Below are 24,946 nucleotides of genomic sequence, written 5' to 3' on the forward strand. Positions count from 1 at the left end.
AGTCAAGTTTTGACAAGACTGTTGTCTGGATTAGGAGCTGGGCTGATTCCTGGGTGAGGAACGGTCTAATTCGTCGTATGTTATAGAGTGTGAACCTACAGGATCGAGTGACAGCTGTGATGTGAGTTTTAAACGAGAGCTGACTGTCCAGGACAACACCAAGGTTCCTGGCTGTTGGGACAGACGTTACCAGGGCGTTGTCTACGGAAATAGTTAGCTCCCGCATAGGGCAGGACTTAGCTGGGAAGAAGAGAAGCTCAGTCTTGTCTGGGTTCAGCTTGAGGTGGTTGGAGGACATCCACTGTGAGATGTCAGCCAGGCATGCAGTGATGCGCTCTTCCACCTGAGTGGCGCGCTATGAGCTTGTAGATCTGCTATTTTTCAATAACTAAAGTATAACGTAATGCTTAAAACACCAAAAGGGGTTCCCACCCAAAATGGGTTAACGTGTGTAACTTGGGTCAGGGAGTCAATGCTGTGTTGGTTCATTTCTACACCAGTGATTTAGAGAAAGCTGATTGTTTTGTAGGTCGGAGACTTTGTGCTGTTCGGAACGTACATCATCCAACTGTACACGCCCCTAAACTGGTTTGGAACCTATTACAGGTGAGTAGACACTAGCCACGCCCCTAAACGGGTTTGTGAACCTATTACAGGTGAGTAGACACACCTGTCAGTCAAGCTAGAGAGTCTAGCACCCAGGATTACATTAGGGGTGCGTTCCAAAATGCGTGCCGGGAGCGCACTCGCCTATTAGTTTGCATTGCACAGTGCGCTCAGTGTGCTATTTCCGAACGCGCCCAAAATAATTCACACTGGGTCGAAAATAAATCTAACTAATCCAATGCCATACTCACCTTAACTTAATGGCAATTGCGCTTTTATAGTGCATTCGATCGATCGAGCCATAATGCTACTTACGTTAGCCGGTTAGCTAGCTATGTTGTTAGCACAGCACTGGATCGTCCTTCTTAGATCGTCGTCGCCATAATAATCCATTCTATCCGTTTCTTTCAATCGACCTGTATCTCCTATTCCTTGTCCCAGATGGCATTTTGGTCAAAACAGCGTTTCTTTGACGGCACAGAGCCGACGATGTGGAGCTCTCCAGAGCCCCGGTTTGGATTAATTGTAAACAAGGCCTGTCTCGGCTCCGTGGAGCGTCCTAGGATAATCTACTTCCGGTAGACTGGAACTGTGGCTTTTCAAAATAAGAGCTCGACTGGAAAAAATGCCGGCGTGAATCAGATCCTAATTTTTCAATAAATGCTAGCGCTGAAACGGTTAATGAATCCACTGCTATAGACGCCTTGCAGCCTTATGCGTAAACCTTTTTGAGGCATTTTGTATATATATTTATTTTTTGTGAAAACTACCTGCAAAGTTAGAGAGATAGTAGAAACTCTCATGCATGATCCTACCTTCTGTTTTCATCACAGGATGATCCAGAATTCATTCATTGACGTTTTTATTTTCTTTTTCTTAAAATATATTTTATTGGTTTTTCACATACAGTTGGGTGCCACCGATATTGTCCCTTATCATTTGACCCATTTAGGCCTGACCTCAAAATTTAAAAAAATCCTTCTAAATCCTCCAGTTTTCTGAAATAAATATTTTCACGATTTTTCAAAAATAGCAGACCTACAAGCTCGTAGCGCGCCACTCGGTGGCGCGCTATGAGCTTGTAGATCTGCTATTTTTCAATAGCTAAATTATAACATAATGTTTAAAACACCAAAAGGGGTTCCCGCCCAAAATGGGTTAACTGTCCTTTTGCGCAGATCACGCAAACCTCAGCAAAAAGAAAAGGACAATATCGATGGCCTCCAACTGTACATACATGTGGTTTTTCTAACAGGATGATCCAGAATTCATTCATTGACATGGAGAGCATGTTCAAGCTGTTTGAGGAAGACGAAGAGGTGAGTGAGTCACAATAATTACATCATCGCCTAAATCACAATTATTCTCAATTATTTGAGGTGACCACAATTATCTGCATATATAAACTTTTATTGCAGACACAAAATACAAAAACAAGACAATAAAAAACAAACAATAAAACATAGAGGTAGCCTATCACAATCAGGCTATTATCACTCCATACAGCATATCAATTAAAAAACATTGCTTTTGGAAACAGTGTTTCCAAAAGCAAGAGGAGAACCTTGTATCACTCTGTGTGAACCCTGTTAAGGCCATGATTAATGCATTATTTGACTCCTTCAATCTACACATAAATCTGAACATAAAATTCCTCAGTACAGCATGAAAGGTGGGTACATTACTAGTTACAAACATCTCACTTGCACTGGTCCATCTTGGGAGTTTCAAAAATATTCTAAAAGCATCATTATATGCCACCTGAAGTTTTTTCATTTTTGCACTGCTAAAATGGCACCACAAGTGAGCCGTGTATAGTGGAGTGCAATATGTTTTAAAAAGTGCTATTTTAACGTAGCATAATCGTTTCCATGTTGAAATATCCTGTGATACATTTTCTAACATTTTCCAAAAATAGCAGATCTTACAACAGCTTGTAGATCAGCTATTTCCACAGTTTTAACAGTAATTTAAAAGTGTCAGTAATTTCTTTGTATATTGTTATTTGTATATTGTTATTTGTATATTGTTAATTGTCAGATCTGCCCTGTGCAATTTGTGATCACGAAGCCTAAATCAAGTGTGTGTGTGTGTGTGTGTGTGTGTGTGTGTGTGTGTGTGTGTGTGTGTGTGTGTGTGTGTGTGTGTGTGTGTGTGTGTGTGTGTGTGTGTGTGTGTGTGTGTGTGTGTGTGTGTGTGTGTGTGTGTGTGTGTGTGTGTGTGTGTGTGTGTGTGTGTGTGTGTGTGTGTGTGTGTGTGTGGCTGCTGCCCTCTGCAGGTCAGAGATGACATAAACGCCGGAAACCTTCTGTACAAACTGGGGAAAATAGAATTTGAGAATGTTTTCTTCAGCTACACTAGTGGGTGAGTCTGTCTATCTATCTATCTATCCATCTATCTATTATATATAGTGTCTGTCTGTCTGTCTATCTATAAAAGCACCCCCATGTCTGTGTGTACGTCTGTAATTAATAAACAGCTACACTAGTGAGTTGTTGATGATCAGCATTTATTTTTGCTTACATACAGTATTTACTTATTTAGATTGTTCTTTTGTAATCCTTTCCTTTCCTTTCCTTTCCTTTCCTTCCCTTCCTAGGAAGGAGATTCTGAAGGATGTGTCGTTCACCGTGCATCCAGGACAGACTGTAGCTCTGGTAGGTGTCTATAGGATAGAGGATAGGCCCAATGTTGATTTCGTCGACTAAAACTAAGACCTGATGGAGGAACTGGTTGGAATAACGTGTTCCTTCCACGCGACAGTCATGGCTGTGTTGTGTGTTATGTATTTCCCATAGCTGGAACAGTCATGGCTGTGTTGTGTGTTATTTCCCATAGGTTGGACAGTCGGGCTCGGGGAAGAGCACCATCATTCGTCTGATCTTCCGTTTCTATGACGTCCAGGGAGGATGCATCCGCATCGACGGCCAGGACATATCCAAGGTAACAAGAATACTGTTAGCAGGGGGTCACGGTGGCGTAGTCGGTAGCGCTGTCGCCTCACAGCTAGAAGGTCCTGTTAGGAGGGGGTCACGGTGGCGTAGTCGGTAGCGCTGTCGCCTCACAGCTAGAAGGAGCAGGGGGTCACGGTGGCGTAGTCGGTAGCGCTGTCGCCTCACAGCTAGAAGGTCCTGTTAGGAGGGGGTCACGGTGGCGTAGTCTGTAGCGCTGTCGCCTCACAGCTAGAAGGTCCTGGGTTCGATTCCCGCTGCAAGGGGCGCTGGGGGCGTGTTCCCTCCTCCGCGTCATCAGTGCCCATACCCGAGGCGGGGTTGGCGAAAGGGCCTTTTTGTGTGGAGTTTGCATGTTCTCCCCGTGTCCCCTAGGGTAGGTACCCTCACATGTTTTCCCCGTGTCCCCTAGGGTAGGTACCCTCACATGTTCTCCCCGTGTACCCTAAGGTAGGTACCCTCACATGTTCTCAAGGTTCAAGGTTAGCTTTATTGTCCCTTGCGGGAAATTGGTTTGCAGCCAGATCATAGTAAAAAATACACACAACAACAGCATTCAATACAAGACTGAGATCTAAGAACAGGGCACTAGAGACAGAGAATTCATGACATTCAAAGTAGCAAAGTCAGCAAAAGTGCATTAGTGGGCAGTATGTGCAAAGAGGCAAGAATAAAGTGCTATCTGCTGTTCAGCAGTTGAATAGCAGCCGGGACAAAGGATAGTTTGAACCGATTAGTCTTTGTAGTGGGCACCCTCAGCCGACGACCTGAGGGCAACAGTTCAAACTCAGACCGAAGTGGGTGATCCGATACCTCCAGGAGGGAGGAGGCTCTTTTAAGCATCTGCCTCTTGCCTCTCTCCGTGTCCCCTAGGGTTGGTACCCTCACATGTTCTCCCCGTGTCCCCTAGGGTAGGTACCCTCACATGTTCTCCCCGTGTCCCCTAGGGTAGGTACCCTCACATGTTCTCCCCGTGTACCCTAAGGTGGGTACCCTCACATGTTCTCTCCGTGTCCCCTACGGTAGGTACCCTCACATGTTCTCCCCGTGTCCCCTAGGGTAGGTACCCTCACATGTTCTCCCCGTGTCCCCTAGGGTAGGTACCCTCACATGTTCTCCCCGTGTCCCCTAGGGTAGGTACCCTCACATGTTCTCCCCGTGTCTCCTAGGGTAGGTACCCTCACATGTTCTCCCCGTGTACCCTAAGGTAGGTACCCTCACATGTTCTCTCCGTGTCCCCTAGGGTTGCTACCCTCACATGTTCTCCCCGTGTCCCCTAGGGTAGGTACCCTCACATGTTCTCCCCGTGTCCCCTAGGGTAGGTACCCTCACATGTTCTCCCCGTGTCCCCTAGGGTAGGTACCCTCACATGTTCTCCCCGTGTCCCCTAGGGTAGGTACCCTCACAAAAACATGCAGTAATCCTGGTCTCTAAAACCGCCTCCCCCTGGTCGGAAGGAATATCGTGTTCCTTCCACGCGCTACGTCCGGCCGGGGAAACTCCCCCCTGTCAGGTGAAAAGAAGCAGCTTGGAGTCCACATGCATAGAAGGAAGCATGAGGTCAGTCCGCTGCACCCCCCCCCGGTTGGCAGAGGAAGTGTAGCGCCCAGGATTACATTAGATAATTGACACTGGGTGAAAAAATGGGTTACAAAATCGTGAGATATAAAAAAGAAATACAAAAAAAAGAATACTGTCAGGACGTTAGGTGACAACTTATCGTGGTTGTGAAGCAGATATAGCTCTATTATTTTAACCCATTCAGGACGGGGGAACCCCTTTTGGTGTTTTAAGCATTATGTTATGCTTTAGCTATTGAAAAATATCAGATCTACAAGCTCATAGAGCGGCACCGAGTGCCGCTCTATGAGCTTGTAGATCTGCTATTTTGGAAAAATTGTGAAAATTAAAAAATATATATATGTAATTGGCTGCCGACCCCCATCTGTTGTTCCAGGGACCCCCCCAGAAGCAAAGATTTGAGTTAAAAACGTCCACTCTGAAAGATTTCACGATTTTTCAAAAATAGCAGACCGACAAGCTCATAGCGCGGCACCGAGTGCCGTGCTATGAGCTTGTAGATCTGCTATTTTTCAATAGCTAAAGTATGCTTTAACCCAGAATGGGTTATTATTTATTGTTTTATTGTTTATGAACAGGTTAAACAGACGTCGCTGCGCTCTCACATTGGCGTGGTCCCTCAGGACACCGTCCTCTTCAACGACAACATCCGCGACAACATCCGCTACGGACGCATCGGAGCCTCGGACCACGAGGTGGAGCAGGCGGCCATCGCTGCCGACATCCACGACAAGATACTGGCGTTCCCCGAAGGTAAGCTAACACGATATAACATCCCACGACAAGATACTGGCGTTCCCCGAAGGTAAGCTAACACGATAAAACATCCCACGACAAGATACTGGCGTTCCCCGAAGGTAAGCTAACGCGATAAAACATCCCACGACAAGATACTGGCGTTCCCCGAAGGTAAGCTAACGCGATAAAACATCCCACGACAAGATACTGGCGTTCCCCGAAGGTAAGCTAACACAATAAAACATCCCACGACAAGATACTGGCGTTCCCCGAAGGTAAGCTAACGCGATAAAACATCCCACGACAAGATACTGGTGTTCCCCGAAGGTAAGCTAACACGATAAAAATGGTAAATGGTAATGGTGCATTTATATAGCGCCTTTATCCAAGGCGCTTTACATAGATTGTGCATTACATTCACCCATTCACACACACACATTCATACACCGATGGCAGCGGAAACCATGCAAGGCACCAACCAGCACATCAGGAGCAATTCAGTGTCTTGCTCAAGGACACTTCGACACTAACTCTGTAAAACATCCCACGACAAGATACTGGCGTTCCCCGAAGGTAAGCTACGATAAGATAGTCCGTTGCTCTCCCCAGGTTGGCAGGGGTTCTCAACGCTTTGGACATAATATGTCTCGCGAACCCACTCCACTCCCCAATACAAATTGACGGTTACAATAGCCATAATAGAGAAAATACTTCATAAATAAATACTGCAACCAGAAACCCGTCCACCAGCGACTGTGGCTCAAGAGGTAGAGCAGGTCGTCCAACGATCCATGGGTCGGCGGTTCGAATCCCGGCTCCTCCTGTCTACATGTCGAAGTGTCCTTGGGCAAGACACTGAACCCCAAATTGCTCCCGATGTGCTGGTTGGTACCTTGCATGGCTTCCGCCGCCATCGGTGTATGAATGTGTGTGTGAATGGGTGAATGTAATGCACAATCTATGTAAAGCGCCTTGGATAAAGGCGCTATATAAATGCACCATTTACCATTTATCATCGTTAGGCAGATGTTTTTTTAAACAAGATTTTTTTTTACCAAAATGTTTAGATTTTGATTATCGTGAGAATCACAGATCTCATAATATGACTTTTATTTGATCAAAACATTTTATTTGGCTTGCGTGCGTGCGTGCGTGCGTGCGTGCGTGCGTGCGTGCGTGTCGTCCCTCTTAACAGGCTACGACACCCCGGTGGGAGAGCGAGGTCTGAAGCTGAGTGGAGGAGAGAAGCAGAGGGTGGCGATCGCTAGGACCATCCTCAAAGCTCCACAGATCATCCTATTGGACGAGGTGAGATCACATGACCATCCTCAAAGCTCCACAGATCATCCTATTGGACGAGGTGAGATCACATGACCATCCTCAAAGCTCCACAGATCATCTTATTGGACGAGGTGAGATCATAGCCTGAACCAGAGGGGCACGGTGGCGCTGTCTCCTCACAGCTAGAAGGACCTGGTTCCATTCAGTCTGTCTCCTCACAGCTAGAAGGACCTGGTTCCATTCAGTCTGTCTCCTCACAGCTAGAAGGACCTGGTTCCATTCAGTCTGTCTCCTCATAGAAGGACCTGGTTCCATTCAGTCTGTCTCCTCTAGAAGGACCTGGTTCCATTCAGTCTGTCTCCTCTAGAAGGACCTGGTTCCATTCAGTCTGTCTCCTCACAGCTAGAAGGACCTGGTTCCATTCAGTCTGTCTCCTCATAGAAGGACCTGGTTCCATTCAGTCTGTCTCCTCATAGAAGGACCTGGTTCCATTCAGTCTGTCTCCTCATAGAAGGACCTGGTTCCATTCAGTCTGTCTCCTCATAGAAGGACCTGGTTCCATTCAGTCTGTCTCCTCACAGCTAGAAGGACCTGGTTCCATTCAGTCTGTCTCCTCATAGAAGGACCTGGTTCCATTCAGTCTGTCTCCTCATAGAAGGACCTGGTTCCATTCAGTCTGTCTCCTCATAGAAGGACCTGGTTCCATTCAGTCTGTCTCCTCATAGAAGGACCTGGTTCCATTCAGTCTGTCTCCTCACAGCTAGAAGGACCTGGTTCCATTCAGTCTGTCTCCTCACAGCTAGAAGGACCTGGTTCCATTCAGTCTGTCTCCTCATAGAAGGACCTGGTTCCATTCAGTCTGTCTCCTCACAGCTAGAAGGACCTGGTTCCATTCAGTCTGTCTCCTCACAGCTAGAAGGACCTGGTTCCATTCAGTCTGTCTCCTCACAGCTAGAAGGACCTGGTTCCATTCAGTCTGTCTCCTCACAGCTAGAAGGACCTGGTTCCATTCAGTCTGTCTCCTCATAGAAGGACCTGGTTCCATTCAGTCTGTCTCCTCATAGAAGGACCTGGTTCCATTCAGTCTGTCTCCTCACAGCTAGAAGGACCTGGTTCCATTCAGTCTGTCTCCTCTAGAAGGACCTGGTTCCATTCAGTCTGTCTCCTCATAGAAGGACCTGGTTCCATTCAGTCTGTCTCCTCACAGCTAGAAGGACCTGGTTCCATTCAGTCTGTCTCCTCATAGAAGGACCTGGTTCCATTCAGTCTGTCTCCTCACAGCTAGAAGGACCTGGTTCCATTCAGTCTGTCTCCTCTAGAAGGACCTGGTTCCATTCAGTCTGTCTCCTCATAGAAGGACCTGGTTCCATTCAGTCTGTCTCCTCACAGCTAGAAGGACCTGGTTCCATTCAGTCTGTCTCCTCATAGAAGGACCTGGTTCCATTCAGTCTGTCTCCTCATAGAAGGACCTGGTTCCATTCAGTCTGTCTCCTCACAGCTAGAAGGACCTGGTTCCATTCAGTCTGTCTCCTCTAGAAGGACCTGGTTCCATTCAGTCTGTCTCCTCATAGAAGGACCTGGTTCCATTCAGTCTGTCTCCTCACAGCTAGAAGGACCTGGTTCCATTCAGTCTGTCTCCTCTAGAAGGACCTGGTTCCATTCAGTCTGTCTCCTCACAGCTAGAAGGACCTGGTTCCATTCAGTCTGTCTCCTCTAGAAGGACCTGGTTCCATTCAGTCTGTCTCCTCATAGAAGGACCTGGTTCCATTCAGTCTGTCTCCTCACAGCTAGAAGGACCTGGTTCCATTCAGTCTGTCTCCTCACCAGGGCTCCAGACTAACTTTTTCACAGGTAGCACTGGTGCCACCTACCTTTTCATTTGGTAGCGCCACCACAAATTAGGTAGCACCATTTTTTTCTTTGTATAGCGTGGTATTAATACATGATCTTATCATGCCCCCACATCGGGCGCCATTTATTTATGTAGTGGTTTCCACCATTAAAGGTTTGAATCATAAAACAAAGGTCACTGTGTAAAAAACAGCAACCTACCTGGTTATACTTCAAAACACTGTAGATGGTTTCAACCCACCACAAAGTCACTCAGTCAATAAAGGCAATATTTATATTCCACACACAGAAAGTCAGTTTAAGGTTTTGTGTTGAATTAAATGCAGTCCAAACCTTTTGGATTAATAAAGTGACAATTTGTACAATATCTCCATTACCATTATCCAAATGAATTCCTTATTATAATATTTTTACATTTTGGAAAAAATATTTTGCAATGTGAAATGCCACCAAATTCTTAATCCTTTTCCTTGTCTTTATGGGCCAACTTGTGAAAGCTGCATGCTTTTATTGTGAAGGCAAAAGTTTCTGAATGCTCTCAGAGCCTGCATATCTCCGCGTGCTGAAAATAGCTGATCTACAAGCTCACAACGCGTCGCAGACGCGACGCGTTGTGAGCTTGTAGATCAGCTATTTTCAGCACGGAACACGAAGAATAAATCAGGCATCAGTGCTCTTCACTCACTGGGAGGGAGATTAATGTATTTTGTTGGCCGATCATCATGTATGGTATGGACACATAGGCTACCTCCTTGATGCAAACATAACAAGCTTTGGAAGCTATTTTTCGTGGCACATTTCGTGGCACATGTTTAATCAAACAACACGTTTACTAATATAAGTTTCACTCAGTGTTTGGGTCGGGAGTCGGCTGTCTGTGTAGATCATGACTGATCATCATGCAGTTAGATATGCGCGCTGCGCGCTCCAGTGAAATTGTACAGCTGAGAAAGATTAGTTAATTTGTGTCGGATAAGCTGCGTTCAGACCTGAATATATATATATATTCGCATCGGTTCGTCCAGTTTGTACCGCGGCAGGTCGCGCCGTGCCCGTTTGCGCAATTCTCGTCTTTGAATTGACTTTGTATGTAATCGCGCCGCTCTGACCATCCAAGTCTGAAGGGCTTATTTGTGGGTTTTCGTGAACGATCGTTCTTTGAACACTGGGCGTCAGGCGAACGTCCAATGTTTTCAATCAATGGAACGGGCAAGCACTGCGGGATGTTTTTTTTCCCCTCCACTCATCCTTCCAGCAAGTCGCACCTGTGCGACCTCATTCAAATTTAAGTATCACCCTTAATAAATTAAGTCGCATATGCGACCTAATAGGTCGCACGCTGGAGCCCTGCTCCTCACAGCTAGAAGGACCTGGTTCCATTCAGTCTGTCTCCTCACAGCTAGAAGGACCTGGTTCCATTCAGTCTGTCTCCTCATAGAAGGACCTGGTTCCATTCAGTCTGTCTCCTCATAGAAGGACCTGGTTCCATTCAGTCTGTCTCCTCACAGCTAGAAGGACCTGGTTCCATTCAGTCTGTCTCCTCACAGCTAGAAGGACCTGGTTCCATTCAGTCTGTCTCCTCACAGCTAGAAGGACCTGGTTCCATTCAGTCTGTCTCCTCTAGAAGGACCTGGTTCCATTCAGTCTGTCTCCTCATAGAAGGACCTAGTTCCATTCAGTCTGTCTCCTCTAGAAGGACCTGGTTCCATTCAGTCTGTCTCCTCATAGAAGGACCTAGTTCCATTCAGTCTGTCTCCTCTAGAAGGACCTGGTTCCATTCAGTCTGTCTCCTCTAGAAGGACCTGGTTCCATTCAGTCTGTCTCCTCTAGAAGGACCTGGTTCCATTCAGTCTGTCTCCTCACAGCTAGAAGGACCTGGTTCCATTCAGTCTGTCTCCTCATAGAAGGACCTAGTTCCATTCAGTCTGTCTCCTCATAGAAGGACCTGGTTCCATTCAGTCTGTCTCCTCACAGCTAGAAGGACCTGGTTCCATTCAGTCTGTCTCCTCTAGAAGGACCTAGTTCCATTCAGTCTGTCTCCTCTAGAAGGACCTGGTTCCATTCAGTCTGTCTCCTCATAGAAGGACCTAGTTCCATTCAGTCTGTCTCCTCTAGAAGGACCTGGTTCCATTCAGTCTGTCTCCTCATAGAAGGACCTGGTTCCATTCAGTCTGTCTCCTCTAGAAGGACCTGGTTCCATTCAGTCTGTCTCCTCATAGAAGGACCTGGTTCCATTCAGTCTGTCTCCTCACAGCTAAAAGGACCTGGTTCCATTCAGTCTGTCTCCTCTAGAAGGACCTGGTTCCATTCAGTCTGTCTCCTCATAGAAGGACCTGGTTCCATTCAGTCTGTCTCCTCATAGAAGGACCTAGTTCCATTCAGTCTGTCTCCTCATAGAAGGACCTGGTTCCATTCAGTCTGTCTCCTCATAGAAGGACCTGGTTCCATTCAGTCTGTCTCCTCATAGAAGGACCTGGTTCCATTCAGTCTGTCTCCTCTAGAAGGACCTGGTTCCATTCAGTCTGTCTCCTCTAGAAGGACCTGGTTCCATTCAGTCTGTCTCCTCTAGAAGGACCTGGTTCCATTCAGTCTGTCTCCTCATAGAAGGACCTGGTTCCATTCAGTCTGTCTCCTCTAGAAGGACCTGGTTCCATTCAGTCTGTCTCCTCATAGAAGGACCTGGTTCCATTCAGTCTGTCTCCTCACAGCTAGAAGGACCTGGTTCCATTCAGTCTGTCTCCTCATAGAAGGACCTGGTTCCATTCAGTCTGTCTCCTCACAGCTAGAAGGACCTGGTTCCATTCAGTCTGTCTCCTCATAGAAGGACCTAGTTCCATTCAGTCTGTCTCCTCACAGCTAGAAGGACCTGGTTCCATTCAGTCTGTCTCCTCATAGAAGGACCTGGTTCCATTCAGTCTGTCTCCTCACAGCTAGAAGGACCTGGTTCCATTCAGTCTGTCTCCTCACAGCTAGAAGGACCTGGTTCCATTCAGTTTGTCTCCTCTAGAAGGACCTGGTTCCATTCAGTCTGTCTCCTCATAGAAGGACCTGGTTCCATTCAGTCTGTCTCCTCACAGCTAGAAGGACCTGGTTCCATTCAGTTTGTCTCCTCTAGAAGGACCTGGTTCCATTCAGTCTGTCTCCTCATAGAAGGACCTGGTTCCATTCAGTCTGTCTCCTCACAGCTAGAAGGACCTGGTTCCATTCAGTCTGTCTCCTCTAGAAGGACCTGGTTCCATTCAGTCTGTCTCCTCTAGAAGGACCTGGTTCCATTCAGTCTGTCTCCTCATAGAAGGACCTGGTTCCATTCAGTCTGTCTCCTCATAGAAGGACCTGGTTCCATTCAGTCTGTCTCCTCATAGAAGGACCTGGTTCCATTCAGTCTGTCTCCTCATAGAAGGACCTGGTTCCATTCTACATCGACGAGCTGTGAGCTTGTAGATCAGCTATTTTAACTATTTTAAAATGTTTTAAAATAGTACAAAAATGGCAAATAAGTTTAGGGACAAGGGGCAAGTGTATTTTCAGATAAACCACTTAATAAACTTAAACCGTCAATAATGAATAAACTTGGCTCGGACGACTGACAGTGCTTTTAACAGTCCATTAACAGAGTTGTGCTTTATATTAACAGTCCATTAACAGAGTTGTGCTTTACATTAACAGTCCATTAACAGAGTTGTGCTTTACATTAACAGTCCATTAACAGAGTTGTGCTTTACATTAACAGTCCATTAACAGAGTTGTGCTTTATATTAACAGTCCATTAACAGAGTTGTGCTTTATATTAACAGTCCATTAACAGAGTTGTGCTTTACATTAACAGTCCATTAACAGAGTTGTGCTTTACATTAACAGTCCATTAACAGAGTTGTGCTTTACATTAACAGTCCATTAACAGAGTTGTGCTTTACATTAACAGTCCATTAACAGAGTTGTGCTTTACATTAACAGTCCATTAACAGAGTTGTGCTTTACATTAACAGTCCATTAACAGAGTTGTGCTTTACATTAACAGTCCATTAACAGAGTTGTGCTTTATATTAACAGTCCATTAACAGAGTTGTGCTTTATATTAACAGTCCATTAACAGAGTTGTGCTTTATATTAACAGTCCATTAACAGAGTTGTGCTTTACATTAACAGTCCATTAACAGAGTTGTGCTTTATATTAACAGTCCATTAACAGAGTTGTGCTTTATATTAACAGTCCATTAACAGAGTTGTGCTTTATATTAACAGTCCATTAACAGAGTTGTGCTTTATATTAACAGTCCATTAACAGAGTTGTGCTTTATATTAACAGTCCATTAACAGAGTTGTGCTTTACATTAACAGTCTCATGTTGTGCTTCACCATCAACAGGCCACGTCAGCACTCGACACTCAGACTGAACGCAACATCCAGGCGTCTCTGGCTAAAGTCTGTGCTAACCGATCTACCGTGGTCGTAGCTCACAGGTAAGAGCTTAATGCTAACCATGCAGGGTCAGCATTAATCCATTTAAGCCTGACGTCGAAATTAAAAAAATGTCTTCTAAATCCTGACAGTTTTCTGAAATACCTCATGTTTCTGTATCAGTGGTGCTCCATTTTTCATGTCAGGGACCCCCAAAAATGATATGTAATTGGCCGCCGACCCCCATCTGAAAATATGTTATTCCAGGAACCCCTCAGAAGCAAAGATTTGAGTTAAAAATGTTCGCTCTGAAAGAATATATATTCAAAGATTTGTGCCGCATTTTCACTATTTTTCTAAAATAGCAGACCTACAAGCTTGTAGCGTGGCACTCGCTGCCGCGCTATGAGCTTGTAGATCTGCTATTTTTCAATAGCAAAAGACGAAAAGAGGTTCCCGCCCAGAATGGGTTAAAAAACCATACAATCCTAGAGTAAATAGGTACCTCCGCTCCCTCCATTGGCTCCTGTGGTCGCTGCCCACGCAGAGTACAAAACTCTGATGCTGGCCTTCAAAGCAACCAAAGGTATGGCACCCCCATAACAAGTCTGATCGCACCCTATACAAACCCTCTAAGCGCTCAGATCAGCCGACGCAGGGAAGCTGGAAGTACCTTCACTACAAACCCCCCGGGGACAACACTCCACACGTCCTGAACCCTTCTCTCTTCTGCCCCCCACCCCCCCTAGTCTCATGCTACATTTGTGTGATTATTGATTACATAGTTTTACATCTGTATTTGTATTCTTCTCTGCCTTCAACATAATGCAGCATAATGTGTTCTCTAGGTTGTCCACCATCATCGGAGCGGACCAGATCCTGGTTGTCAGCGAGGGTCAGATAGCTGAGAGAGGAAGGTAAGACCCAAACCCCTAAACCCCTAAACCTAAACCCTAACCATGTACCCGTCCCTAACCCATTTAGACCTGAAGCCGATTTTTAAAAAAATGGCTTCTAACAGTTTTCAGGAAAAATCCTATGTTTCTATGTCAGTGGTGCTCAACCTTGTCCATGTCAAGGACCCCCAGAATTATCTGAATTTCAACGCCGACCCACATCTGAAAATCTGTAGTTTCAGGGACCCCCCAGAAGCAAAGGTATGAGTTAACCCATTTTGACCTGAGATCAGATTCAAAAAATGTCTTCTACATCCTGAGATTCCTGACTAGCTGTTTCTATGTCAGTCGTTCTTTGATTTTTCAAAAATAGCAGACCTACAAGCTCGTAGCACGCCACTTGCGCGTGCTATGAGCTTGTAGATCTGCTATTTTTCAATAGCTAAAGCATAACATAATGCTAACACCAAAAGGGGTTCCCGCCCAAAATGGGTTTCTGAAAAAACCTATGTTTCTATATCAGTGGTGCTCAACCTTTTTCATGTCAAGGACCCCCAGAATTATCTGAATTTGGCTGCGGACCCCCATCTGAAAATATGTTGTTCCAGGGACCCCCATCCGGAAACAAAGATTTGAGTTAAAAAAAAATCGCTCTGAAAGAATATACATTCAAAGATTTATGCCAACTTTTCACGATTTTTCAAAAATAGCAGACCTACAAGCTCGTAGCGCGCCACCGAATGAGCTTGTAGATCTGCTATTTTTCAATAGCTAAATTATAACATAATGTTTAAAACACCAAAAGGGGTTCCCGCTCAAAATGGGTTAAAAGGGATTCAATCTTTTCAGAAGAGCGCTCGCCTTCTGTAGTTGAGCGTTCTAGCTTCCTATCCTATGTTCTGTTTCCTATGTTCTGTAGTTGAGCGTTCTAGCTTCCTATTCCTATGTTCTGTTTCCTATGTTCTGTAGTTGAGCGTTCTAGCTTCCTATTCCTATGTTCTGTTTCCTATGTTCTGTAGTTGAGCGTTCTAGCTTCCTATTCCTATGTTCTGTTTCCTATGTTCTGTAGTTGAGCGTTCTAGCTTCCTATTCCTATGTTCTGTTTCCTATGTTCTGTAGTTGAGCGTTCTAGCTTCCTATTCCTATGTTCTGTTTCCTATGTTCTGTAGTTGAGCGTTCTAGCTTCCTATTCCTATGTTCTGTTTCCTATGTTCTGTAGTTGAGCGTTCTAGCTTCCTATTCCTATGTTCTGTTTCCTATGTTCTGTAGTTGAGCGTTCTAGCTTCCTATTCCTATGTTCTGTTTCCTATGTTCTGTAGTTGAGCGTTCTAGCTTCCTATTCCTATGTTCTGTTTCCTATGTTCTGTAGTTGAGCGTTCTAGCTTCCTATTCCTATGTTCTGTTTCCTATGTTCTGTAGTTGAGCGTTCTAGCTTCCTATTCCTATGTTCTGTTTCCTATGTTCTGTAGTTGAGCGTTCTAGCTTCCTATTCCTATGTTCTGTTTCCTATGTTCTGTAGTTGAGCGTTCTAGCTTCCTATTCCTATGTTCTGTTTCCTATGTTCTGTAGTTGAGCGTTCTAGCTTCCTATTCCTATGTTCTGTTTCCTATGTTCTGTAGTTGAGCGTTCTAGCTTCCTATCCTATGTTCTGTTTCCTATGTTCTGTAGTTGAGCGTTCTAGCTTCCTATCCTATGTTCTGTTTCCTATGTTCTGTAGTTGAGCGTTCTAGCTTCCTATTCCTATGTTCTGTTTCCTATGTTCTGTAGTTGAGCGTTCTAGCTTCCTATTCCTATGTTCTGTTTCCTATGTTCTGTAGTTGAGCGTTCTAGCTTCCTATTCCTATGTTCTGTTTCCTATGTTCTGTAGTTGAGCGTTCTAGCTTCCTATTCCTATGTTCTGTTTCCTATGTTCTGTAGTTGAGCGTTCTAGCTTCCTATTCCTATGTTCTGTTTCCTATGTTCTGTAGTTGAGCGTTCTAGCTTCCTATTCCTATGTTCTGTTTCCTATGTTCTGTAGTTGAGCGTTCTAGCTTCCTATTCCTATGTTCTGTTTCCTATGTTCTGTAGTTGAGCGTTCTAGCTTCCTATTCCTATGTTCTGTTTCCTATGTTCTGTAGTTGAGCGTTCTAGCTTCCTATCCTATGTTCTGTTTCCTATGTTCTGTAGTTGAGCGTTCTAGCTTCCTATTCCTATGTTCTGTTTCCTATGTTCTGTAGTTGAGCGTTCTAGCTTCCTATTCCTATGTTCTGTTTCCTATGTTCTGTAGTTGAGCGTTCTAGCTTCCTATTCCTATGTTCTGTTTCCTATGTTCTGTAGTTGAGCGTTCTAGCTTCCTATTCCTATGTTCTGTTTCCTATGTTCTGTAGTTGAGCGTTCTAGCTTCCTATTCCTATGTTCTGTTTCCTATGTTCTGTAGTTGAGCGTTCTAGCTTCCTATTCCTATGTTCTGTTTCCTATGTTCTGTATTTGAGCGTTCTAGCTTCCTATTCCTATGTTCTGTTTCCTATGTTCTGTATTTGAGCGTTCTAGCTTCCTATTCCTATGTTCTGTTTCCTATGTTCTGTAGTTGAGCGTTCTAGCTTCCTATCCTATGTTCTGTTTCCTATGTTCTGTAGTTGAGCGTTCTAGCTTCCTATTCCTATGTTCTGTTTCCTATGTTCTGTAGTTGAGCGTTCTAGCTTCCTATCCTATGTTCTGTTTCCTATGTTCTGTAGTTGAGCGTTCTAGCTTCCTATCCTATGTTCTGTTTCCTATGTTCTGTAGTTGAGCGTTCTAGCTTCCTATTCCTATGTTCTGTTTCCTATGTTCTGTAGTTGAGCGTTCTAGCTTCCTATTCCTATGTTCTGTTTCCTATGTTCTGTAGTTGAGCGTTCTAGCTTCCTATTCCTATGTTCTGTTTCCTATGTTCTGTAGTTGAGCGTTCTAGCTTCCTATTCCTATGTTCTGTTTCCTATGTTCTGTAGTTGAGCGTTCTAGCTTCCTATTCCTATGTTCTGTTTCCTATGTTCTGTAGTTGAGCGTTCTAGCTTCCTATTCCTATGTTCTGTTTCCTATGTTCTGTAGTTGAGCGTTCTAGCTTCCTATTCCTATGTTCTGTTTCCTATGTTCTGTAGTTGAGCGTTCTAGCTTCCTATTCCTATGTTCTGTTTCCTATGTTCTGTAGTTGAGCGTTCTAGCTTCCTATTCCTATGTTCTGTTTCCTATGTTCTGTAGTTGAGCGTTCTAGCTTCCTATTCCTATGTTCTGTTTCCTATGTTCTGTAGTTGAGCGTTCTAGCTTCCTATTCCTATGTTCTGTTTCCTATGTTCTGTAGTTGAGCGTTCTAGCTTCCTATTCCTATGTTCTGTTTCCTATGTTCTGTAGTTGAGCGTTCTAGCTTCCTATTCCTATGTTCTGTTTCCTATGTTCTGTAGTTGAGCGTTCTAGCTTCCTATTCCTATGTTCTGTTTCCTATGTTCTGTAGTTGAGCGTTCTAGCTTCCTATTCCTATGTTCTGTTTCCTATGTTCTGTAGTTGAGCGTTCTAGCTTCCTATTCCTATGTTCTGTTTCCTATGTTCTGTAGTTGAGCGTTCTAGCTTCCTATTCCTATGTTCTGTTTCCTATGTTCTGTAGTTGAGCGTTCTAGCTTCCTATTCCTATGTTCTGTTTCCTATGTTCTGTAGTTGAGCGTTCTAGCTTCCTATTCCTATGTTCTGTTTCCTATGTTCTGTAGTTGAGCGTTCTAGCTTCCTATTCCTATGTTCTGTTTCCTATGTTCTGTAGTTGAGCGTTCTAGCTTCCTATTCCTATGTTCTGTTTCCTATGTTCTGTAGTTGAGCGTTCTAGCTTCCTATTCCTATGTTCTGTTTCCTATGTTCTGTAGTTGAGCGTTCTAGCTTCCTATTCCTATGTTCTGTTTCCTATGTTCTGTAGTTGAGCGTTCTAGCTTCCTATTCCTATGTTCTGTTTCCTATGTTCTGTAGTTGAGCGTTCTAGCTTCCTATTCCTATGTTCTGTTTCCTATGTTCTGTAGTTGAGCGTTCTAGCTTCCTATTCCTATGTTCTGTTTCCTATGTTCTGTAGTTGAGCGTTCTAGCTTCCTATTCCTATGTTCTGTTTCCTATGTTCTGTAGTTGAGCGTTCTAGCTTCCTATTCCTATGTTCTGTTTCCTATGTTCTGTAGTTGAGCGTTCTAGCTTCCTATTCCTATGTTCTGTTTCCTATGTTCTGTAGTTGAGCGTTCTAGCTTCCTATTCCTATGTTCTGTTTCCTATGTTCTGTAGTTGAGCGTTCTAGCTTCCTATTCCTATGTTCTGTTTCCTATGTTCTGTAGTTGAGCGTTCTAGCTTCCTATTCCTATGTTCTGTTTCCTATGTTCTGTAGTTGAGCGTTCTAGCTTCCTATTCCTATGTTCTGTTTCCTATGTTCTGTAGTTGAGCGTTCTAGCTTCCTATTCCTATGTTCTGTTTCCTATGTTCTGTAGTTGAGCGTTCTAGCTTCCTATTCCTATGTTCTGTTTCCTATGTTCTGTAGTTGAGCGTTCTAGCTTCCTATTCCTATGTTCTGTTTCCTATGTTCTGTAGTTGAGCGTTCTAGCTTCCTATTCCTATGTTCTGTTTCCTATGTTCTGTAGTTGAGCGTTCTAGCTTCCTATTCCTATGTTCTGTTTCCTATGTTCTGTAGTTGAGCGTTCTAGCTTCCTATTCCTATGTTCTGTTTCCTATGTTCTGTAGTTGAGCGTTCTAGCTTCCTATTCCTATGTTCTGTTTCCTATGTTCTGTAGTTGAGCGTTCTAGCTTCCTATTCCTATGTTCTGTTTCCTATGTTCTGTAGTTGAGCGTTCTAGCTTCCTATGTTCTGTTTCCTATGTTCTGTAGTTGAGCGTTCTAGCTTCCTATTCCTATGTTCTGTTTCTCTCATCGCAGCCACGAGGAGCTGCTGGCCAAAGGCGGTCTGTACGCCGACATGTGGATGAAACAGCAGACGCAGGACACCGACTCTGCTTCGGACACGGAGAGCAAAGACCGCGCGTCCGAGAAACTGCAGCCTCCGGCGTCTGCGTCCGTGAGCCGCCACCATCACCACTGAGGGGAGGAGACTGTGTTTTCAGAACTCTTAACATTTCTGACGTCGACGGCGCACAAGAACACTTCTATCACTTTGTGAGTGTGTGTTGGTGTTTCTCGCTTAGCAAACCAAGGAGACATGAAGGGAAACAAGACTACAGGTGTACTGAGGCCCCCATTTAGAAACCACCTCTCAATGTGGCTCAAGTCGCAGTGGTAAAAATCGGACTCCATATGACTTGTTTGTGTTTAGACTTGATGTAATCAAATCGGATTCCAGTCTGGATGTGGCACGGATCTGATTCGGATTTGGCTGCCAGTGTTAAAGTGGGGTCTAACAGAGCTGCTGATTTTTTATTTTATTCTTCTCAAAAACGTTTGAAGCGCAATTCATATTTGTTAGAGGTTTGGGCTGTGTTAACAACCCCATGATGTTAACTCCAAGTGTTGGTGAGATTCATACCTCCAAATATAGTTGCTCCGTAGATTTTTTTTTTAAATTTTAAAACTCCCCAGGAATCTGCTTTAGTTCACTTTAGTATGTGTCCCAAAAGGGTGACATTGAGCCCTGCTTTACAGTGAAACTCGACAGGGAGACAATCTTACGTCATATATATATTTTAATCGGGACGGCGGTGGCTCAGGGGTAGAATTTCCGGATGGTAACCGCAAGGTTGCCAGTTCGAACCCGGGCTCCCCCAGAGTTAGTGTCGAAGTGTCCTTGAGCAAGACACTGAACCCCTAATTGCTCCTGATGTGCCACCATCAGTGTATGAATGTGTGTGTGTGAATCTATGTAAAGCGCCTTGGATAAAGGCGCTTTATAAATACACCATTTACCATTTATTTACCATTTAATCTATGGAGCAACTATTGGACAACTAACCTCGCCTCACCAGGCTTTCCACCTCGGAGTAAAGCCTAGTCTCTGTTTCATTTCGGGTATATGATACCGCTCGGGAGCGGATGTTGTAGTATTGTTTTGTAGTCGACAGGCAGGAACAATCAAACGGAACTTCCTTTTCCCTCAAACCGGAAGAATAACAATAAAAGCTCTCGTAGCCTGCAGCTTTTATTGAGAAAAATCAGTTTGAGGGAAAAGGAAGTTCCGTTTGATTGTTCCTGCCTGTCGACTACAAAACAATACTACAACATGACGTAACGATATGATCCGCTCCCGAGCGGATCATACACCCGAAATGAAATGGTGCCCAGGCTAGTGGACAACAGACACAACTATGAAATGGTGCCCAGGCTAGTGGACAACAGACACAACTATGTGTAGTTCCATCGTGGCATGGTAACCACACAGCTCAAAGCTCCACCGATAAACATGTCTTTGCACTGGAAGTCATCAGGTGTGGTGAGTGAACACTTATGCATGATATGTCTGGTTTTCTTTATTTTTTTTCTTTTCAGTTAACCCATTCTGGGCGGGAACCCCTTTTGGTGTTAGCATTATGTTATGCTTTAGCTATTGAAAAATAGCAGATCTACAAGCTCATAGCACGCCACCGAGTGCCGCGCTATGAGCTTGTAGGTCTGCTATTTTTGAAAAATCGAAGAACGACTGACATAGAAACATAGCTTTTTCAGAAAACTGTCAGGATGTAGAAGACATTTTTAGAATCTGATCTCGGGTCACAATGGGTTAAATATTGGCCGTGATGCGTGGTCAGGGTTAGCGGAAAAATAGTGACAGCTGAATGTCCAAAAAACTATAGGTTCTAAGTCCACCATGGTTATTATTTATTTTCCTGAGCACAGAGCACGGTTTGCATCGTTTTCAATGGGAGCATTCACCACATATATGAGTGTGAGAAGGCAGAGTGTGACAGTTTGACTCATTCAGTCAAACTGTAGGCGACCGTTGTCTGTAGGCGACTCATTCAGTTGCTGAGCTCCACGCGTGGATTCAATGGATTAAAGATCTCAGTTGCTAGCCTGGCTAATAAGCCAGACTTATTAGCCAGGCTACTGAGTTGCCACGACTGATTTCAGTCATTGGGATTCCACCGCAGCCCCGTATGTCACAAACTTAGAGTATATATGAATAGAGACGGCACCGGATTTCTCCTCCCATCCACTTGCATTAAGTTGCTCAAAAGCGCATGAGGCGATTTAACTCCTCCTTCCGGTTAGGAACAGAGTGCATTCTGGGAAGAATTGGGCCAAATCGTATGAAACCGCGTTCACGTGTCATCATGAACGTGCGCAATGATAGTCAACAGACCAGAATTGGCCCAGCGCTGCAATACCGAATTCGGCCACTATGTCCATTTGGCCTCAGGGTTTCTTCCGGGTGCCGTCTCTATTCATATATACTCTAAGGTCTCCAAGCATCTCTTGTATTCTTGTAGCTCACAACACGTCGCAGTGTTTGAAGTGCTCAAAATAGAAAACATGTTCAGAAGTATCTTCCATAAAACCGTAATGCTCTCGCATTCATCATGAAACTGAAGCCTCCATCTAGAGAAATAGAATGGTGCCATCTAACATCCCAGTCCTAAATATCTGTTCATTGTTTAGGAAACTTTCGTGCTGTTTCACAAATCACAGATTCGGACTGACAAAAAAAAAATCCTAATCTGATTTCATGTCATGAGCTCTTACTTAGCATTATTCCATGTTGACGAGAGTTGGGGGGAAAAGGTTCAACTCTGGGAGTTGAACATTGCCTCGCGAGTGCCTTGCATTTTCACCTGGGGAAGAAAAACAAATGGCACTTTGGTGGACATGCCGCTTAAAGGCTGCTATAGCTCAGGAAGCCGTCCATTCTGTGTCCAGATATAGAAGCCTGTTTTTATTCACGTGATTTCTTGTTCAGTTGCAACTGTTTCCCACGGGGAAAGTGAAAGTTACAGTGTTGAGAACTGAAATGTAAACTTAATTGTTACAGCTTGTGAACCAAACATGTTTATGGTTAACAAATATTATGTTATATTAGTAGTATTAGCCTATTATACGAATGTTGAATCTATTCATATAGATAAAAACCCATTTTTGAGCATTGTGTTTAAGATCAATTGGGCTACAGTACCACTTGGTGACGAGCACTTTGTGATCGGCTAAACGAGATCAATATGAAAGTCAACTGTCATGATTATCGGTGTTTCTGTCCCTTCAGTCTTGTGTCCAAGCTTTTGAATCTATATTTGCATTATATTTAATTGTGTGTAAGGCGTCTATACTGCTCAAAATAATTAAGGGGAGACTTTGATCTCAGTTCTTGTTAATGTAGCCATGCCTTATAGAGCGTCGCAGTCCCGCCTCCTACCCTGGACCAGGAAATGAAACCCAATGCATTATTCTCATAGACATTTCTTAAAGTATTTATTTAAAGACGGTTACGCCGCGGACAAAGCCAACTCGAGTCGTGACAACTCATGACAACACAAACAATACTTTGGACCAAACAAATAATTACAAAGAAGAAAAACAACAAAAAAAGTGTTGTAACCTGCCGTTTTTTTTCTTCTTTCTAATTATTTGTTTGGTCCAAAATATTGTTTGTGTTGTCATGAGTTGTCACGACTCGAGTTGGCTTTGTCCGCGGCGTAACCGTCTTTAAATAAATACTTTAAGAAATGTCTGAGAATAATGCATTGGGTTTCATTTCCTGGTCCAGGGTAGGAGGCGGGACTGCGACGCTCTATAGACGAGTCCGCAGAGCGGTGCCCAGCTGTAGGCAATCATAGCTGCGGTGTCAAATTAAGCACAGCTTGACACTGTGACAAAAATAACAGATCTACAAGCTCACAACGTGCTGCAGGGTGATCCTGTGCCCTAGGATAGGACGGTGGTGTAGAAAAACATTTGGCACAACAGTCATTTGGAATAGAATTGTACCATTCTATATATTCTATGCTTTATTGTTGCTACACTGCCTGTCTTTGGGTATTTTATTGCACACAAGGAGTAAGAGACTCATTATGGCACTGAATGAGTGTTATATATAGGTCTGGAAATTGGGTTAACCCATTTTGGGCGGGAACCCCTTGTGGTGTTTTAAACATGTTATAATTTAGCTATTGAAAAATAGCAGATCTACAAGCTCATAGCGCGCCACCGAGTGGTCTGCTATTTTTGAAAGATCGTTAAAATGTGGCGCAAATCATTGAATATATATTTCAGAGTGAACATTTTTTTAACTAAAATCTTTGCTTCTGGGGGGGTCCCTGGAACTACATATTTTGAGATGGGGCTCCATGGCCCAATAGAGATAATTCTGGGGGTCCTTGACATGAAAAAGGTTGAGCACCACTGACATAGAAACATAGGTTTTTCAGAAAAATCTTAGGATTTTGAAGACTTTTCTTTAATCGACCTCAGTCCAAATTGGGTTAAATATTCTGGAAAGGTTTTGGAAATTCATTGGTAAAAATGTGTGGGATTCCTGTGAAGCGATCATAGTGCCCTTAAATTATTTGATCTGTGTTTATTACTACAGTCGAGTGCTGATGTTTTATTTTCTGTATCTTAGTTTTATCAAGTGTTTTATTGTCTACTAATTGTTTACCAAATGAGTAGATCTCAGAGTAATGTTTTTTTTTTAACTTGTAGTCAGCTCAATGAATAAACTGGTTGGTGGTGAAGTGAAATATTTCACTACTAGACAGACTTATCAAAGTTCCTTGCTCTGCCTGTAAGTCCAAATACACTATTTCCACAGCTACATTCATTGTTTGGTGAAGGCGCTCCTCTGCGTTGCTGAAATGGTGAATATTCTCTGCTCCATCCTTAGTTTTAAAAGAATAAAATGTTTCTGTATTCTCTTTTTAGATAGCTTGTTGTGCAGAGTCTGGTGTTCATAAAACAATAACATGCTTCTTTCTATGTTGTGTCAACAAACGAAAGAGGGGAAAACAATTCAACAAGCAGCCTAAATTATTGAGCTACAATCTATGAACTATATAAACCTTAAAACCTAAGGAATGAAATTATTTAACTAATACGTTAATTATTGTACATGTTTAAGTTAATTCAATGTAATTACATTGAGTGGTTGGTGTCTGTTATGTTTTCATTTTACAGATATGTTAAAGCTCTATTTTCGAATATAACTTTCGTCAAACCTAATGTCAGGCGGAAAACAAACTGGTTGTAAAGCCTGTTGCTGATTTTGTCCACTTGAGGGCGACAGAGTGGAATAAAAACAGCTTCTTGCTCTTGTCTTTCAAAATGAAAACCTTTGTAATGTTGCATTTTATGCTCTGTACACCGAAAATAGCAGATCTAACAGACCACCACCACTGCATAACTGGTGACGTTCATTATGCACAATATGCAGTGGTGTAAAGTAAGTAATTGTACTTTACTAAAACAAGACACATGGACTGTCTGTGTGCATTTTGCAGAAGGGGTACGTTTCACTAACCTGACTCCGCCAGATGGGGCAGCAGAGAGTACACTGGGTTCCCCCCAGCAGGAGGGGGAACCCAGTGTACTCTCTGCTGCCCCATCTGGCGGAGTCAGGTTAACGTTTCACATGAAAGCACAACTCAATACAAAGACTGTTACTGTGGACAGGGTCCACCTTTTTCAATTCATCAGAAAACATTAGACATTTAATATGTAAGGAAAAACCAACAAAGAAAA

The 24,946-nt window shown here is 43.7% G+C and overlaps 1 protein-coding gene across 2 annotated transcripts in view; it reads left to right on the forward strand.

The window, feature by feature from the left end:
- The window catches only part of abcb6a (ATP binding cassette subfamily B member 6 (LAN blood group) a), a 46,213-nt gene extending 22,081 nt beyond the window's left edge, over positions 1-24,132 (forward strand). For both annotated transcript variants that reach the window (XM_079524731.1, XM_079524732.1), the window contains 10 exons: positions 530-606; positions 1,862-1,925; positions 2,885-2,970; positions 3,206-3,263; positions 3,445-3,549; positions 5,717-5,891; positions 7,072-7,184; positions 13,374-13,468; positions 14,255-14,323; positions 19,208-24,132. In XM_079524731.1, the coding sequence (XP_079380857.1) occupies positions 530-606; positions 1,862-1,925; positions 2,885-2,970; positions 3,206-3,263; positions 3,445-3,549; positions 5,717-5,891; positions 7,072-7,184; positions 13,374-13,468; positions 14,255-14,323; positions 19,208-19,370 (1,005 nt within the window). In that variant the 3' untranslated portion in view covers positions 19,371-24,132. The remainder of the gene's footprint in view (positions 1-529; positions 607-1,861; positions 1,926-2,884; positions 2,971-3,205; positions 3,264-3,444; positions 3,550-5,716; positions 5,892-7,071; positions 7,185-13,373; positions 13,469-14,254; positions 14,324-19,207) is intronic.
- Positions 24,133-24,946: the final 814 nt, after the last annotated feature.

The sequence above is a fragment of the Electrona antarctica genome (assembly GCF_951216825.1).
Source record: "Electrona antarctica genome assembly, chromosome: 16".
In the NCBI taxonomy this organism is placed as follows: Eukaryota; Metazoa; Chordata; class Actinopteri; order Myctophiformes; family Myctophidae; genus Electrona; species Electrona antarctica.